This window comes from Asparagus officinalis, chromosome 2 (genome assembly GCF_001876935.1).
Source record: "Asparagus officinalis chromosome 2, Aspof.V1, whole genome shotgun sequence".
Classification (NCBI taxonomy): Eukaryota; Viridiplantae; Streptophyta; class Magnoliopsida; order Asparagales; family Asparagaceae; genus Asparagus; species Asparagus officinalis.
The window spans coordinates 16,847,309-16,863,743 of NC_033795.1; the positions used below are offsets into that span (position 1 = coordinate 16,847,309).

At 36.6% G+C, this 16,435-nt stretch overlaps 1 protein-coding gene across 1 annotated transcript in view; it reads right to left on the reverse strand.

Moving 5' to 3' along the window:
• Window positions 1-16,430, reverse strand: part of LOC109830885 (pentatricopeptide repeat-containing protein At3g18020) — a gene marked incomplete at its 5' end in the record, with an annotated part of 37,467 nt that extends 21,037 nt beyond the window's left edge. Inside the window, 2 exons of the mRNA XM_020398243.1 lie at window positions 13,014-13,179; window positions 13,629-16,430. Of these exons, the coding sequence (XP_020253832.1) occupies window positions 14,406-16,430 (2,025 nt within the window). The remainder of the gene's footprint in view (window positions 1-13,013; window positions 13,180-13,628) is intronic.

The window sequence follows — 16,435 nt, forward strand, 5'->3', positions numbered from 1 at the left end:
TGAATTTCTCCCTTCTTCTTCATCTCTCACGTTGCGGCAACCCCCCCTCAAAACTCTAATTTCTAATTTTATAATTTTGGAGAAATTTGTGAAGTAAAGGCCTAGAGGAGAGCGAGATCTACAACCTTTGTGAAGGAGGATCGAGTTTTTCTCACGTTTGAGAGATCAACACATATTTGAAAGGTAAGATCATCTTCTCCAAACTCGTCCCCTTTTTCTTTGTTTTTATTAGATTAAAATCTATTAAATATGTAGAGATCACTCCATTAAGCTTGATGATGCAAATATCTAAATTTCTGATTAAAATATTAAAAGCGAACTCTTTAATTAGGGTTGAAGATTTGAAATAAATCTAACATTAGATGTATTGCTAATTTAATTGTTTTTAGGATGATTTTACGACCATAACCATGTTTAGGGCTATTAGATCCTCTTAAATTGATATTTGTGGTTTTATGTAGCAGAACAAACCCTAAATACCCTAATCAAGAATTAGAACATGAGTTATTTTCGAAGAATTTTGACTTTTTATGAATTTTTGAGAAATCTGTCGATTTCAATCCGTCATCGGGTCGGTCGACTAATCAGAAGGATCAGTCAACCGAATTGGCCTTCAGGAACTAGGTTTCCTCTCGGGTCGGTCGACTGACATATGTATCGGTCGACCGCTCGAGACTTGTTATTTGTGCACGTTTGTGCATGTCGCCGCCCGATCGACTAATGGGATATCAGTCAACTGATCGAATGTCAATCGACTGATCCCCAAGAGCAGTCGACTGATCTGGTATTGTTCTGCATATTTTGATCTGACACGCACATTTGGTCGCAAACACGAAGTACGAGCCGCACGTCGATACACGTGCGTGACCATGGGAGTGCATGTATTGGGTTTGAGCAAGCATGGGCCTTTGGGAGTGCGTAGTCTAATATTTTGTATTTGTCACGATAGGGAGTGGCGATTGTTTCAGTTTACAATGATTTTGGATGCTTAAGTGCGTTAGTCCGTGCACCGCATGAGAACACGGGCGACTACACTCTGAGTGCATTAGTCCGTGTAATGCAGGAGATTGCGGGCGACTACACTCCGTGATGCATTTTTGTTTAATTGGTTGTGTGCTTGTCCATGCATCGCATAATATTGCGGGCGACAACACTTCGAGTGTGTTAGTCCGTGAGCAGCATGATACTGCGGACGACTACACTATATCTTTGGGACACCTAGGACTCAGGCGAGTACTGTTTGTGGACGTAGTCCAACATTGTGACATTCATATGTGACGGTACACTCTTTTGACGAGGATTCCAGAGGATCGTATATTTATTTTCGTGCTACCTACCCGAGGGTAGGGTGATATACTATGATTAACACGCATGACATGTCCTGGATGAGGTGTTGATGATGTATTTCTGTAGGATTTGGAGTTGATATTTAGCGATTCACAATTTGAGATACATAGTATATATATGAGGGTTTCCTTATTTGGATTATTCCCTCGATGTACTCGTCTCATGTTGTGGGTTTCTAAATCTTAACTCCTCTTAGTACAGGGTATGTGATTCATATATATGCTATGTGTAGTATTTTATACGCTTTACCCCTTCCTCTTAGAGGAGGTGGAGATGTTCTTGCTAGCGCTCTGACGCTTGTTGTTTTTATCTTTTTCAGATAGCGGGTCACGAGTTCGGAGAGCCGTAGGCTAATAGAGACTCAGTATAGTTTATCATCATTTATAGGTAGCTAGTTAGTGTTTCACAGTAGACTATTTATGGTTTTAATCTTTTAAAGATGTATTTTATTTTGGAGGCTGAGTGCCTATGTACTGTTTAGTTGACTCTTATGTTTTAGAGACTCGTTGTTCTTATTTTAGTTTATCAGATGTATTCGCTTTTCGTCTGTTGGGACATATTTATAGTTACTATTGGTTATCTCTTCTTTACATTGTGTTCCTTATCATCTCATCTTTGTTATATCTGCTTGTACCCTCACTTTTTTGCATTTGACATCAGCTAGAGTGATATCAATGGTGACAGTAAAACATGTTTATGCACAATGTTGGGTGCATGACAGGTTTGACATCTTTCGGTACACCTTGGACTACAGTCATGTGTGAAACTAGGAGCATCACAGATTTCCTCCGAGAAAAATACAATATCCAGTAGTCGATCTCCTATCAAAAGAACATCCAGTCCAATCTGTATCGGAGAACCTACAACTCTGATGTGTCCTTGATCTGAGTAGAGAATTTCTTGTCCTAGAGCCTTCAAGTAGCTCAAAATTCTCATTACTGCATCCAAGTGAGTAGTTCTTGGTGCGACAAGAACTGACTCACAACACTGACTGCGAATATGATGTCGGGTCTGATCACCGTCAGATAATTCAGTTTTCTCACCAATCTCCTATACTTCCAAACATCCTCAAGAAGCTTCCCTGGTTTGGTAGTAGTTTTGAGTTCACATCCATTGAATAATCACTGCTTCTGTATCCTAAGAGCATATTCAGGACATACTTCCTTTGTGACAGAAGAATACCCTTCTTTGACTTTACAACTTCAATACCTAGGAAGTATTTTAGGGAACCAAAATCTTTGGTTTGAAAATGTGTCCGTAAATGCTTCTTCAGACTGTTAATACCAGAAGCATCATCCCCTATAATTATAATGTCATCCACATAAACAACAAGCAGAATTCGTTTTCCATTCTGAAATCGCCAGAAGACGGAGTGAGTGATCTTTCTGTGCATGACAAAACCCAAATTCCTGAATAACTGACGCAAAACATCAAAACCAGACTCTCGGAGACTACTTCAGATCATAAAGTGATTTCTTCAGCCTACACACCCTTGCATTCTCCTTATGAGCGACAAAACCTGGTGGTTGCTCCATATAAACTTCTTCATCTAGAATACCATTAGGAATGCATTCTTAATATACAACTGATGAAGCGGCCAGTGATTTGTTGCTGCTAACGAAACAAAAATCTGAACATATGTCATTTTGCCACCAGAGAGAAGGTATCTACGTAATCCAAGCTATACACACGTGAATAGCCTTTAGCAACCAGTCGGGCTTTCAGGCGTGCCAAAATTCTATCAGGATTTAACTTGACAGTGTACACCCATTTGCAGCCGATGGCCTGCTTTCCTGGTAGAAGTGGGACTAAATCATAAGTCTATTCCTTTATACAAATAGGAGGATCAAAGAATTACTGTTCATCCAACAGTAAATTGAACAGTAGAGTATAACTGTAGCATGAATAGGCAATACTCTCTCCTCTCACCTGTCACTCCGCTACAGTAATCCTCAATACCCCTCCAGTCTCTCTATCCCAACACTCAACACTCCTCTCTCTGTCCCCAATTCAAAATTTAAAAAACCCCCTCTTTTCTATGTAAAAAACCCTCTAGAAATCCCCATCCCACTATCTCTATATTCCAACCAAAATAACCCTCTCTTTCTCTGAATCCATCCAAATCTCCCCTCCCCCCTCTCTCGAAATCCCCAATTTCTCGCTCTCTCGCCTCCCCAATCGAGCCGAGGATGAGGAGATGAAGCGAGGAGGAGCTCGAGGGCTCAGCACCCGAGCAACGGAGGCGGAGGAAATGGCCACCTCAGCCCTCTTCTCTCCTTGCTCATCCGTCCGCATTCGCTGCGGCAAACACGTCGCCCCAGCTGCTCACTCTCTCGTCTCCCCAATCAAGCCGATGATAAGGAGATGAAGCGAGGAGGAGCTCGAGGGCTCAGCGCCTGAGCAATGGAGGCAGGGGAAACGGCGAGCTCAGGCCCTCTTCTCTCCTTGCCCGAGCAACGAAGGTCGACAAAAGAAGGTAAAGGTCGAAACTTTGAACCTCTTCTTATCTTTTGAATGCTTTGATTCCTGTCCGGCTGCTTCAGGTGATTATAATATTCACAAGGGTTATGATTCATAAGGTGAGATCTTTTTGAGTTCTTTGATATACTTTGATGGGTACATAGGGAGCATCCGCTCTCTAAGATTTTCGTACACAGAGCTACAATGGCCCTTCATGATGCAACTTATATCAAGGCTTCTCCTAACCTTCTCGGTTTGAAGGTATTCTTCAAAGATTGCTGCTTTTCTTTTCTTTTTGCCTTTAAACATTACATGTAGATGTTATTAATTGAAGAAGTTGGGAATAAAACAATAAAGCTGTTGATAAGGAAATTGCAATTGCCAATTTAGTGAGGTGATAATTTTTTCAGCACGCGTTGTAGGTTTTCCGTTGGTTTTGAAGTTGAGTGAATTTTCTACTTGATGAGCTGACGAGTTCAATGCATTGTGTGATATGAGATGTGTATTCCTAAATCCGTTTAATGATTCTTTTTTCCCTCTTTGTGTTCCTTACTTTTATTTGGTTTTTTATAGGGTCAGACCACTGAATGGGTAAACTTGGAATATGGTCACCCAAATCCTTCAGATGAAGATTGGATTGGAGTTTTTTCTCCTGCAAAATTCAGGTTTCTGTCATTTTAAAATTTTTGGTTTATTTTGGAAAGCAACAGAGGACCAACAACTTACCGTATGACTTTTGAGAGATCCAATTGTGAATAAATAAATGCTTTATTTCATCATTATTGTTTCTGTATGGTGGTAAAATTTTAACTTGATTTTTTTTCCCTTAAGGGGGGAAAATGAGCCTAAACATTTTACAAAGTTGTTTCTATTGCTTATTAAGCTATTAACAATGTGATTATGATGATGATTAGCCTAAACATTTTACAAAGTTGTTTCTATTGCTTATTAAGCTATTAACAATGTGATTATGATGATGATTAAAAGGCTTATTAAGCTACTATTAACAATGTGATTATGATGATGATTAAAAGGCTTATTAAGCTACTTCTAAAAAAACATTAATATAGCGTGAAACATTAAGTTGTAGTCTGTGATTCAATAGACAAAAATGGCACTTCTTCTGTTTTTTTATCTTTGCTTTTCTTAGTAGGAGTATCTGCAGAAAAAAATAATGTTGTTGTGAATTAGACAGTGCTTGAATTAGACCGTGACTAACGTAGCTTTAATGGGTTTTGTTTGTTTATTAATTAGGGAGTGGAGAAGTTGATTACATTGAAGATCATAATGGGTGATATCAAAGCATCCACTCGGTTTGATTACAATTACGGAATGGTAATTTTATTTCTATGTTGGGTTTTAATTTTAAATGGATTTTTACATGTATTAATGCTCTCAAAAATGACCTCTATTGTGCTATTTTAATATCTTTTTGTTTAGATTTTTAAGTCTGAGAAATTTAGATGTTGACAATGTCTATTGGGTTACATTTGGGATTATTATCACTTTCATCTATATTTTAATCGAAAAGTTTAAAATGAGGCAAACTTTAGGGTGTTAGAGATAAAATCAGACTAAACTTTGCGGTATTTAAATGCAAGGAACTCATTTTAATTCATCTAATGTTGTATGATTGTTATGTTGTAATATCCACTGATTTGCATTTATATTTGTAAGTGGAAAAAACACAAATAAATGAAGAAAAATGAAAGAAAAAATTACAGCAACACAGACTACTAGGATAAATGAATAAATGTTTTTAAAAAACTATGAATATTTTTTACATAATAGCTGTCTATATAATAGCCTTGATAATACCGAACTTGGATTTTATATGTGATTTATACATGTCCAGTTTATACTTTTCTTCAAAAGATTACAAGTAAATTTATATGTGATTTATACATGTCCAGTTTATACTTTTCTTCAAAAGATTACAAGTAAATATGTAAAAAATTTATAGATTACAAGTAATTGCAGGTTTAAGTACTTTTCTTCAAAAGATTACAAGTAAATATGTAAAAAATTTATAGATTACAAGTAATTGCAGGTTTAAGATGCAAGATGAATGAATAAATGTAATTTTTTTTATGGATTATAATTGTGTGATAATAGTAGCCTTTATTTTAATTTTTATTATTTCTAATTTAGTGGTTTGTAAATTCTAACATTTTTGTGCTAAACGATACTAAAACTTCATCATAGTCGAATTACTTAGACATGCTCAAAAGGAATTTTGTAGTGCACAAAATGTGAGTACGCTGAAAGAAGAATTAAAATTGAATTTGACAATTCAATTTACAATAATAAAAAGGTACAATTATCATGAAGTTACCTTATATTTTCATGTATCACAATGTCTAATATATTGATTTTAACTATTAAATGATGACTGTGAATAATTGAGTTTCCGTTGGTCGTATGCCAAGATTTTGTAGTATAAATAGAGTTGTTGAAAGGAAAGTCAAAACGTATCGACATGGAAATATATATAGTCATAACTCCTCATCCCATCGGAGTGACTGATCCTTAAAGAACTACTCATTAATGTGGAAAATTTCTCTTTCAAAAACTAAGATTGTTCCTCATTAGTAGTTTTAATGTATTTTAATTCAAGAAGGTGCTGCAAATCATGTCCATGATTGTTCTCCTTTGTTTCTATCTTCAACATTGATTTAATTTCTTAATAGTAATACTTTTTGATCAATTTCATCAGTTATGAAGTTTGAATATCACAAAAAATTTATGTGCAATTTGATTGACTATGTCAGTTGTTTTTTTTTCAACTCTCATGACAATCTCAATTGTTTCAACTCTTTATCCTTTAATATGTAGTCGAGCTTCTCAGAAATCAAAGACCTCACAAAAGCAATCCTCAGAAGAAAACCATGTAATAGGAGGAAGAAATATTGCTAATTATTTGGAGGTTTCATTTCATTTGTTATTGTATTCTTTTTGTTTACTAAGTATTAAAATCCTTTATATTCCATTTTTTCTTTTAGGAACCTTGAGCATATAAACTGATATATATGCCATAATTTTATATTCTTTTTCCATAATTTATGTGCTAATTTAATTCTGATACGAATGTTATTTCTTTTTTTTGTTGGTCAGGTTTCGGTTTTTAGGCTTCATGGTCTTCTCATCAATCTAGCCACATCGTTCTCAAATCAGGTTTATGTTGTTTTCCAAGTAGAAGTTGAAATTATAATGAATCGAATATTTAGATACCCATGGTTTCTTATTACTCTTAGAATAATAATATCATAACAACTTTTATTTAACTATGTTTTTAATTAACAACTGTCTTTAATGTTGTTCCTTTTCTAATATAATTCCTACATATATAAATTTTAAAATTTTAGATTTTCTTCTTTTGGCTTTAGCCTGTTCCTTGAAATTTGGTTGCATTAATAACTAAGTATATTCAGATCTATCTCTTTTATATTTTGCGACTAATATTAAATGATTGCTGATGCCATGTATTATTGTAGAAAATGCAATCTCATTGGCAGTGTTCTTTGGAGCCATGACTTCGAAACCTGATGATGCAGTCTTTTATCCTTAATGACTTCAACTAACTCATCAGTTGCCACATTGTATGTCATCTTTAGGACAGTTAGATGTTTGTGTTTCGAGCCATCAATCTCCTAAGAATCAAAGTGTTATACTTTCAAGTTCAAGAATCAGAAACTCAACCATTACTCTCGATTAACTAGGCAATAAGTCACAAAGACACGTGTGCCTATCAGCACAAGAGAATAATTTATAGCAACTTCATGTACGTGTCATATGGGAAATTTGTTTAAACATAAAGTTTAATATGCTTTATAATTTTAATTGTACAATAATAATATGTAATTAAAACTAAGAGGAGGGGTGTTTCAAGTGCAATGATAGAAAAGAGGCGAGGGTCGTGTTTGGCACGGGGTACATACTAGTCTCATTCTGTCGCAAGGCCCTCATTTCGTCCTGCATCGCTTGGTTCCAACCTAGAATAGACATGGCTTCTGACACATGCTTGGGAACCAAATATGAGCCGAGGAAAGTAACAAAAGATTAAAAGGTAGAGTAGAGACGATCATAGGAGACAAAGTTAGAAATAGAATGTTGAGTACAAGTTCATGTCCCTTTTCGAAGTGCAATAGGAAAGTCTTCCGCAGAATGTGGTAAATGTGCACTTACTGATTCAGGTTCTTTGGGCGGAGGCCGTGGTGCTAAGGTCAACGTTGGCACAGGAGCTGGAACAAAGCAATAATGATAAACTTGAATTGGGTTGTTAAACCGAACTGAGTCTTTGTTAGTAGCGCAAATAGTGTTGTCAGTGGATTAACCATCACCGTTAACCAATGACTCTTGCAAGATCAAATAGTCATACTCATCCGGTGATAATGGAGATGAAGAACTAGAATAACCGGGTTTATCTTCAAAGAATGTTACATCAGCTAGATAACACAAAACTATTGAGTGACGGACAGAAACACTTCTAACCTTTATGCTTTTGGAAATAGCCAAGAAAAATGCCTTTAATAGACTGAGAGTCAAACTTTTGTTTATTTGGACTATGATTATGAACAAAGCACAGAGAGCCAAAAATCTTTGGAGAAAACGGAAAGAGATCATCATTGGGGTATAGAACTTTAAAAAAAAATTATCTTACAGAACAGAAGATGACATTCAATTAATCAAGTAACATGCTGTTAATATAGCTTCCCCCCGAAATTCTTTGAAAACGTAGCGATGGAATAGCAAGGTCCGAACAATATCAAAGAGATGTCTTTTCTTTCGTTCAGCAACTCTATTTTGCTGAGTGGGTGTAAACACAAGAAGACTGATGGAGGATCCTATGTTGTTTAAGAAAACTAGTAAAGTTGTCATCCAAATATTCCTTTGCATTATCAGATCGAATTTTTTTTACCGATGACTTGAATTGATTGACTATTTCAGAATAGAAGAGTTTTAAATGTGGAAAACACTTCAGACCTAGACTTAAGAAGATAAATCCAGGTAACACGAGAGTGATAATCCACAAAACTAACAAAGTACATGAACCCCAATTTAGAAGTTATTGGGCATGACCCCCAAACATCAGAATGAACAAGATCAAATGGCTTAGCAGTCCTCTTATGGATGGATAAGACACACGATGATGTTTGCCAAGTTAACACGACTCACTCTAATGAGAAAAGAGATTTGGACAGGGGATTAAGAAGCTTGAGAACAGAGAGAGGGATGTCCTAACTGATAGTGGTATTGTAGGGCTGATAAGTTTTCGATACAAACCAACTGTTTGGGACCCAATTCTAATTTATAATGGTCATTTTGCTCATGTCCCGTCCCAATTGTTTTCCTCGTGATCAGGTCCTGAAAGATACAATGTGTGGTGAAGAATGTCACTGTACAGTTTAGAGATTTAGTAATCTTACTAACAGATTAAAAGTTATAGGAAAAACTAGGAAAATAGAATACGGAGGAAAGAGGAAGACTAGAAGTAGGATTGGTGTTGCCGACACCCTGAACAGGTGTACGTGAACCATCAGCTAATATAATTGAATTAGATGTAGGGGAGAAAGATGACAAGATACATTGATTCCCAGTCATATGATCAATGACACCTATATCTATAATCCAAGTAGACGAAGACGATATAAGTAAAAATAAAGGGGTACCTACACTTTTGAGTAGAGGATAAGGAGGAAGACGATATTTGTGAACTCTGGTACTGCTAGAATAATTAAAATTGCTAAAATTAATGTTGCAGCTTCGCATCATGGAAGAGTGATTATGATTGACTTTCACTATCAGATGAGGTGAAGTTATTCTGAGCAGTCATGTAAGCACCATTGGCTTTCTTCTTTTTCAATTCAGGACAATTATATTTGAGATGTCCTAACTGGTAGCAGTAGTTATAAGTCTTCACTGAGTCATCGTCATGAGCATGTCTGCCTTGAGATGGACCTCCACGGTTACCTTGTTGACCACCTCGGCTCCCAGAACGATCAGTGTGGTAGCCACCCCTTCTTTCAAAGTTTCTTCTACCTCTTCCAGGACCACCAGTATGACCCCCTCGTCCATAAGACTGTTAACTCTGAGTGGCAAGCGTAGAGCGATCCGCAGTGGATGTAAGTGACTGTGTAGGGATAACATTCTTCAAAAAGTGATAAGTCTCAGTCAGAGAACTAATGACAGAGCTCTCCATGATTTGTGATCGAGCAGAGGAGTAAATGGAATCAAGGGTACCTAAGTAGGTGAGTATAATAAGTTTGTTTCATTAGTTCTGTATTTGTTTCACATCCCCAGTAATAGGAAAAATCTGACGAAGTTCCTCAGCCAGACGATTGAACTCATCATAATGATCATCCATGAGTTTACCATTACGAAACAGCTCTTGAATTACTTCATATGCCCGATTAATATTGTTGCTACCCCCATAGAGATCTCGCAAAAAGCACCAAAGTTCATTCATTGTCATACAATGAAGAACTAAATTCTAAATTTTAGGTTCCATAGTATTAAGAATTTGTGTAAGATGACACTATCATCCAATGTCCAAGATTCCGGTGTCGGAGTAGGAGGGTCCGTCAACAAATGGCCAATTTTACCTCGGCCTGCCACGTAGATTTCAATTACACGCTTTCACTGAAAATGGTTAATTCCATCAAACTTCCTGTCAATGATTCTATCAGAAAATATCTCTGAAACTTTCGTCTGGACCGTTAACTCAGAATTCTTGAGTTCCTCAGATCCGACCATCATGAAATAGATGAGTAAAGTTCAAGAAAATACCCTCTACAAGTTATACTCCAAAATGGAAACAATCAGAGCATGTTCAAGTTCAAGATAATAATTCTTGAATTAGCTAGTAGGCTGAACAAGTTCAAGAACCCGAAGGTTTAATTTTGAACCTGAATGTTAAAATACAAGAACCCAGAGGTTAAAGTACAAGAACTCGAAGGTTAACATGGAAGCTGAAGGTTAAAGTTTAAGAACCCGAAGGTTAAGATGGAACCAGAAGGTTTATTATTTAACCTGAAGGTTAAATAAATAAATATATGTATATAAATATAAAAATAATAATAATAATTTATTTATTTATTTATTTATTTATTTATTATTTTTTAGTACAACTCGCATATCTGAAAAGAGGGGAGAGAATTGGATTTTGGGGATTCATTCTCTGTTTCTCTCCTAGGGTTAGGATTTCAATGGCTGAAGAGCGATCCAAGAGGACGATGAAGTGGTTCAACAGTACCAAGGGGTTCAGATTCATAACCCCTGATGACGGCGGCGAGGATCTCTTCGTCCACCAGTCCTCGATCAAATCCTAGGACTACAGATCCTCCCCTGATGACGGCGGCGAGGATCTCTTCGTCCATCAGTCCTCGATCAAATCCTAGGACTACAGATCCCTAGGCGAGGACGAGGATCTGCACGGATCTTGCTCGAATCTGGATGAAGTGAAGGTGGGCGGCGGCGGCGGGAATTAGGGTTAGGGTTAGGCTTAGGAATTTGGATTAGTATTAGGGTTAGGGTTAGGGTTAGGGAGAGGCTCTGATACCATGTTAATATTCGGAGAGAAAAGAGTTTCTTGGAGAGCATTTCCCTCACTCTATAATTTATTATTTATAGAGATGGATTAGTTACAAGTTAGTCTCATAGGCATTGTGGGACTAAACCAATGCTAAACTAATACTCTCTTCTAACTGTTTGAAAATAAACATGTACGTAAAATAGGATTGTGGAGGTTTTCTTTCTTTTTTCATCCCTGTGATTAGGCAATAAAAGAGTATGCAATAAAAGAGAAAGATAGCCAACAAATGATAGATTGGTGTCACACCAACCATTTTTATTTTGTTTTAGTTAAAAAAAATGTGAAATAGCAAGGATTCTGTAAGTTTTCTCTCTATCCCTTCTAAGATGGGAAAAGACAAACATAGTCAACGAAGGATATATCTGAGCGGTGTAAGCTTGATATTCCTATAGCTCATAAATGTAGAAGCAGACAAAGTAAACTATCGGTCTGCTACCTGAAATTTCTGGGATTTATTCTTTGTCTGCAAAAGGACTGTCAAAAGGTTAATTCAATAATTTGAGAACCACAAGTTAATTTCTGCTATGCTTTCCTTCTTTCACTTTCTTATTGGTACTTTGATTATACATTCTATAGGACTGATGCTGACATGAATAGCTAACCAAAAGAAAATTCTCTTATACAATTTAGTAAGTTATAACTAGGATGAGCACAGATTTCCATGATTTGAGTTGGTAATGGAGATCAGTCTACGAGTTAGTTGACTCTAAGCTACAGACTCTTGGTCAAATACTGTTGGAATTTCCTAAACAATTCATGCATGCTAGTGCGTTCATGGAAACTTCAGACCAGATAAAAACAAGTACAAGTTTAAGCTGATTAAAGTACAATCATGATGGAAGTTTATAAATTTGAAGGAATCAATAAGATAAGGAACTAATCATCTTCTAAAAAGATGAAGCAACTTAAAAATCGATACTTCACCTGGAAAATTCATCAACTGTAAGATATATGAATAAAGAACTTACTGGAAGATACTAATTAAGATTCATCTTCTAGATCACTGATTGCTTAACTAAAAATATGATACCTGGGAAGAACTCATTTTTGTCCATGAAAAATCTAATATATGATCTAGAGCTGAGTATATGAAATAATGCATATAGGCTTAATGCGAATATTAAATTATGTTGTGTATCTTGTTCAGTTTTAAGTAACCTCCTTTGGAGAGTTCCTTACTCAGAAGACCTTTTTGGCAACTCTTATCATTGTCATTTTCCTTAATCTAATAGCAAACCCGGGTTTGATATAACTTCTGCTACTGAAAACCCTATGGAAGCAACATTCAGTACTAACTGGAATATGAAAGTAGAGACCTGAGATGTTTATGTTTCACTCTAGGATGAAACCTGAATATGTTACAGAAAAAACAGATTACAAACATTTGCTCAATTAATATTTGGTGTTGTATAAGAAAACAAATAATTTGGCTGCATGCCATAGTAGATTATTTTTGGCTGATATAAGAGCAGATTGAATATAAACTTAATATGAATCCAAAGGTTACATTTTTTTCATACGAATAAATAGTTTAGTTTGGTGCAATTCACTAACCATACATGTGTAGCGATCTGAAAGTACATTATTAAACTAAGAAGTATTAGCAATTCAGTACCTGGAGATCTTATTAGTGCTCCTTATATGAAAAGAGGCTGTCGAGCTGAGTACGATATCAATGTGATATGTCAACAGTTGTATTATGTTTCACTGGAAAATGTCACTTCTGATACCATCGTATAAATTGAATTCTCTTTGTTCAATATCTTCATCTGTCACAAAGCCTGATAAAATGGGAAAGTTAGGATAATATCACTCCTGGACTCACCAATCACAATGTAAGACAACATATTCTATAGAGCATATTAAGCTAGAATGTTAAGAGGGCTAATATTAGTAATGTAATCAATATTTAAAAATCATAAACAAGAAGACATTTTCACTATGATTCTCACACATGAACTTAAATTGCCTTCATGTACCCATAGACATGTCCAGATATAGTACAACAAACGTACAGAACCATGTTCAACCTTTCAACAGGTTTCAAGACTTCAACTTAAATGCTAATATATCTTCATCCTTCTAATCATATTAATTCTGATCCTATCAATTCCAGTTTTATACATTCATCTTTGAAAGATTCTCAATGCGAATCAAAATTGCAATTTTACTAAAGCAGAAGAATCTTAATAACAGTATGAATCATTTAAAAAACTTCTTTGGTCCTTACAGAGGGATCTTTAGGTAGTGGGAAGATAACACCATTGTTGAAGGCATGATAAATGACACTGCGAAGTGATGAATCTCCCTTTGTCTTCCGTATTTACCTTCATCAACGAAATTCTGGACATGAAATTGTGAAGTGGATTCACTACAGTGGAAACAGAAAAATGGCTGCAAATTTCATCAGCAGGTGGACAAACAATGCTGAAGCACAAGACAAAAAGATGAATGTAGATCTTCATTGATATATGATAGATATGTTCAAGCTCTACAGTCGTTTGCTTTATCCGTCTTTAGTTGGTTTAGCAGAGAAGAAAATATATTTTGATGCCTCAATGACTATCCACCAGACCATTTAATTCATATTCAAACTTGTCTTTATTGTATGCAGAGTGCATCCTAGTTCCATCTCCTAGAATCCCCTCAGATTCTGACAAGTTCAATCATTTAGGCCCCAGCTGATCTCTTCAACTTGTTCATATTCCTCTTCCTATAGCTTCAGTAGTCAATGAAAGAGATGTGCATCAAAGTCCTGTCAAAGAACTAATAACCAGTAAGAGTTGTCGAAACTCAAATGCCAAATCCGTTTTTAATATATATAACTAGCATGGCATTCCAACAAATCTATGCCTTATTCTCAATCTGCACCATAAAATTTATCAATAATCAGCATTCACATCCTAGTTTTAGGATAAAGTCTTGCTCACTCATGTAAACAAGTTTCCATTGCACAAAAGTTTACACTATTTTTTGTTCTAAGTTAGCTTTTCCTGTACATCTTCTCTCAGAGGATCTCAAAAACCCTCCTAGCAATCCTTGATAAGGGTTCCTTCTTATTCACTTTTGGTGATTCTTCCTTCTTTGGATCAAGATCAACCTTTCTTGTAACAGTAGGCTCCTCATTTATTATATCTTCTAAACTTCCAGTGGAGAAACATGAATCTACAAGGCCTTCTAGTGGTTCTCCATGCTTTTTATTCTCATCGTAATCATCCACCTCATGATCCACAATTTTCCCAGTATTATTCTCCAATTCTCCTTCTACACTTACTTGATTCTCGGTTTCTAAACATCTATTTCCATCAACATGCATCTTTGTTTTCTTTCCATGCAACTTACCTAAAATCCTCCACGTCACAGCATCCGGCTTCAATCCATTCTTCCTCATCTCACCCAATAGCTGATAAGCCTCCTTCTTTAATCCAACCATACAAGCAGCATCAATAAGGATATTATAGTTTACAATCCCTGGACAAATACCACAATCTACCAACTCATATAAGAAATCACAGGCAGCCTCAAATTTCTCTAAACGGCATAAACCTCTAAGAATTGCAGCATAAACATAGTCATCATGAATCTTAGAAGGCCATATAACATCATCCCAAAACCCTTTTGCCTCCTCGAGCTGACCCACTTCACACAACCCTTCGATTATTGCAGTATATGTAGTACTGTCAGGGGAAATGCCCTTGCCTTCCATGTGTTTGAAAATTTCCATTGCCTCACAAGCTTTTTTTAGCTTACACAATCCAAAAAGAACCACATTGTAAGTGACAACATTAGGAGAACACGAGCAATCAGGCATTACTCGGTTTAGGAGATGAAGGGCTTCTTCGGTTTTTCCCACATCAAGAAGTCCACCAATAACCGTAGTAAAGGTAACCACATCAGGAGCACAAAATTTGCCATCTAACATGTCATTTAGTATCTTTTTAGCTTCAGTAACCTTCCGAATCTTGCAGAAGCCATGAATAATAGTGTTAAGTGTGACAATATCCGGTTTACATTGCTTACGAAGCATCGATATAAGAACATTGAGTTGTTCACTCGGACTGTCGACAAAACGAAGAGCACTTAAAAATATGTTATAAACTTTAGTTTTATCAGCACCACTGATCCCTAACGTGAACTCTGTTACATCCTTAGCTTTGTTAAGATCCCTCTCTCTGCAAAGACTCTCCACAAGTACTTTATATGTAGGTTCCGGTAGCAAATACCCAAACTCAATCCCTTCTTTAAACAACTGATAAGCTCTCATACAACCTTTCCTCTTGCTTAATCCATGAACTATACTATTATATGAAACCAAGCTCGGAAAAAACCCTCTCTTCCTCATTATATAAACAATTCTCGAAGCTCCATGATGCCTTCCAGCTCTACAAAGCGAATCGATCATCTGACCATAAGCAAACTCCTCATTTACCAATATCCCCTGTGGCATTGCCTCCGCAATTCTAAAAACCTCATGGAAAAACCCTTCTCGACACAAAGAATCAATCAAATTCGCAAATGCAGCATTTTTCACAGACGGATGTTCGTTCTTCTCCTCTCTCATCTTCGCCCAGAGCTTCACCATTAACTCCTTCCCCTCCTCCACCCTCCTCTTCCTAAAAACCCCTTTGATCAAAATGCTCAAAGTCAACGAATTCGGCGAAATACCCAACTGTGACATTTCATCAAACACCTTGTGTGCATCATCCAACTGCCCAATTCTCACATACCCATTAACCAACGTAGTGTAAGAAACCACGTCAGGCCTGCGCCCTCTACTCAACATGCACCCCAACAAACTTCGAGCTTCTGATACCTGACCCAAGTAACAAAACTGGTCAATTAGCCGATTATAGTTAATCAACGAAGGAAGGAAATCAGGGCTACAGAAATTGAGCTGATTGATGAGCTGGAGGGTGAGATTTGGTGTTCGACGAGAATCGAGGAGCCGGGCTATGAGGTTGTTGGCAGTGAAATCATCGGGGACCCACTGAGAGGATAGTAGTAGAAGGAGGAGGCGGCGGTGGGCCTCGACGAAGC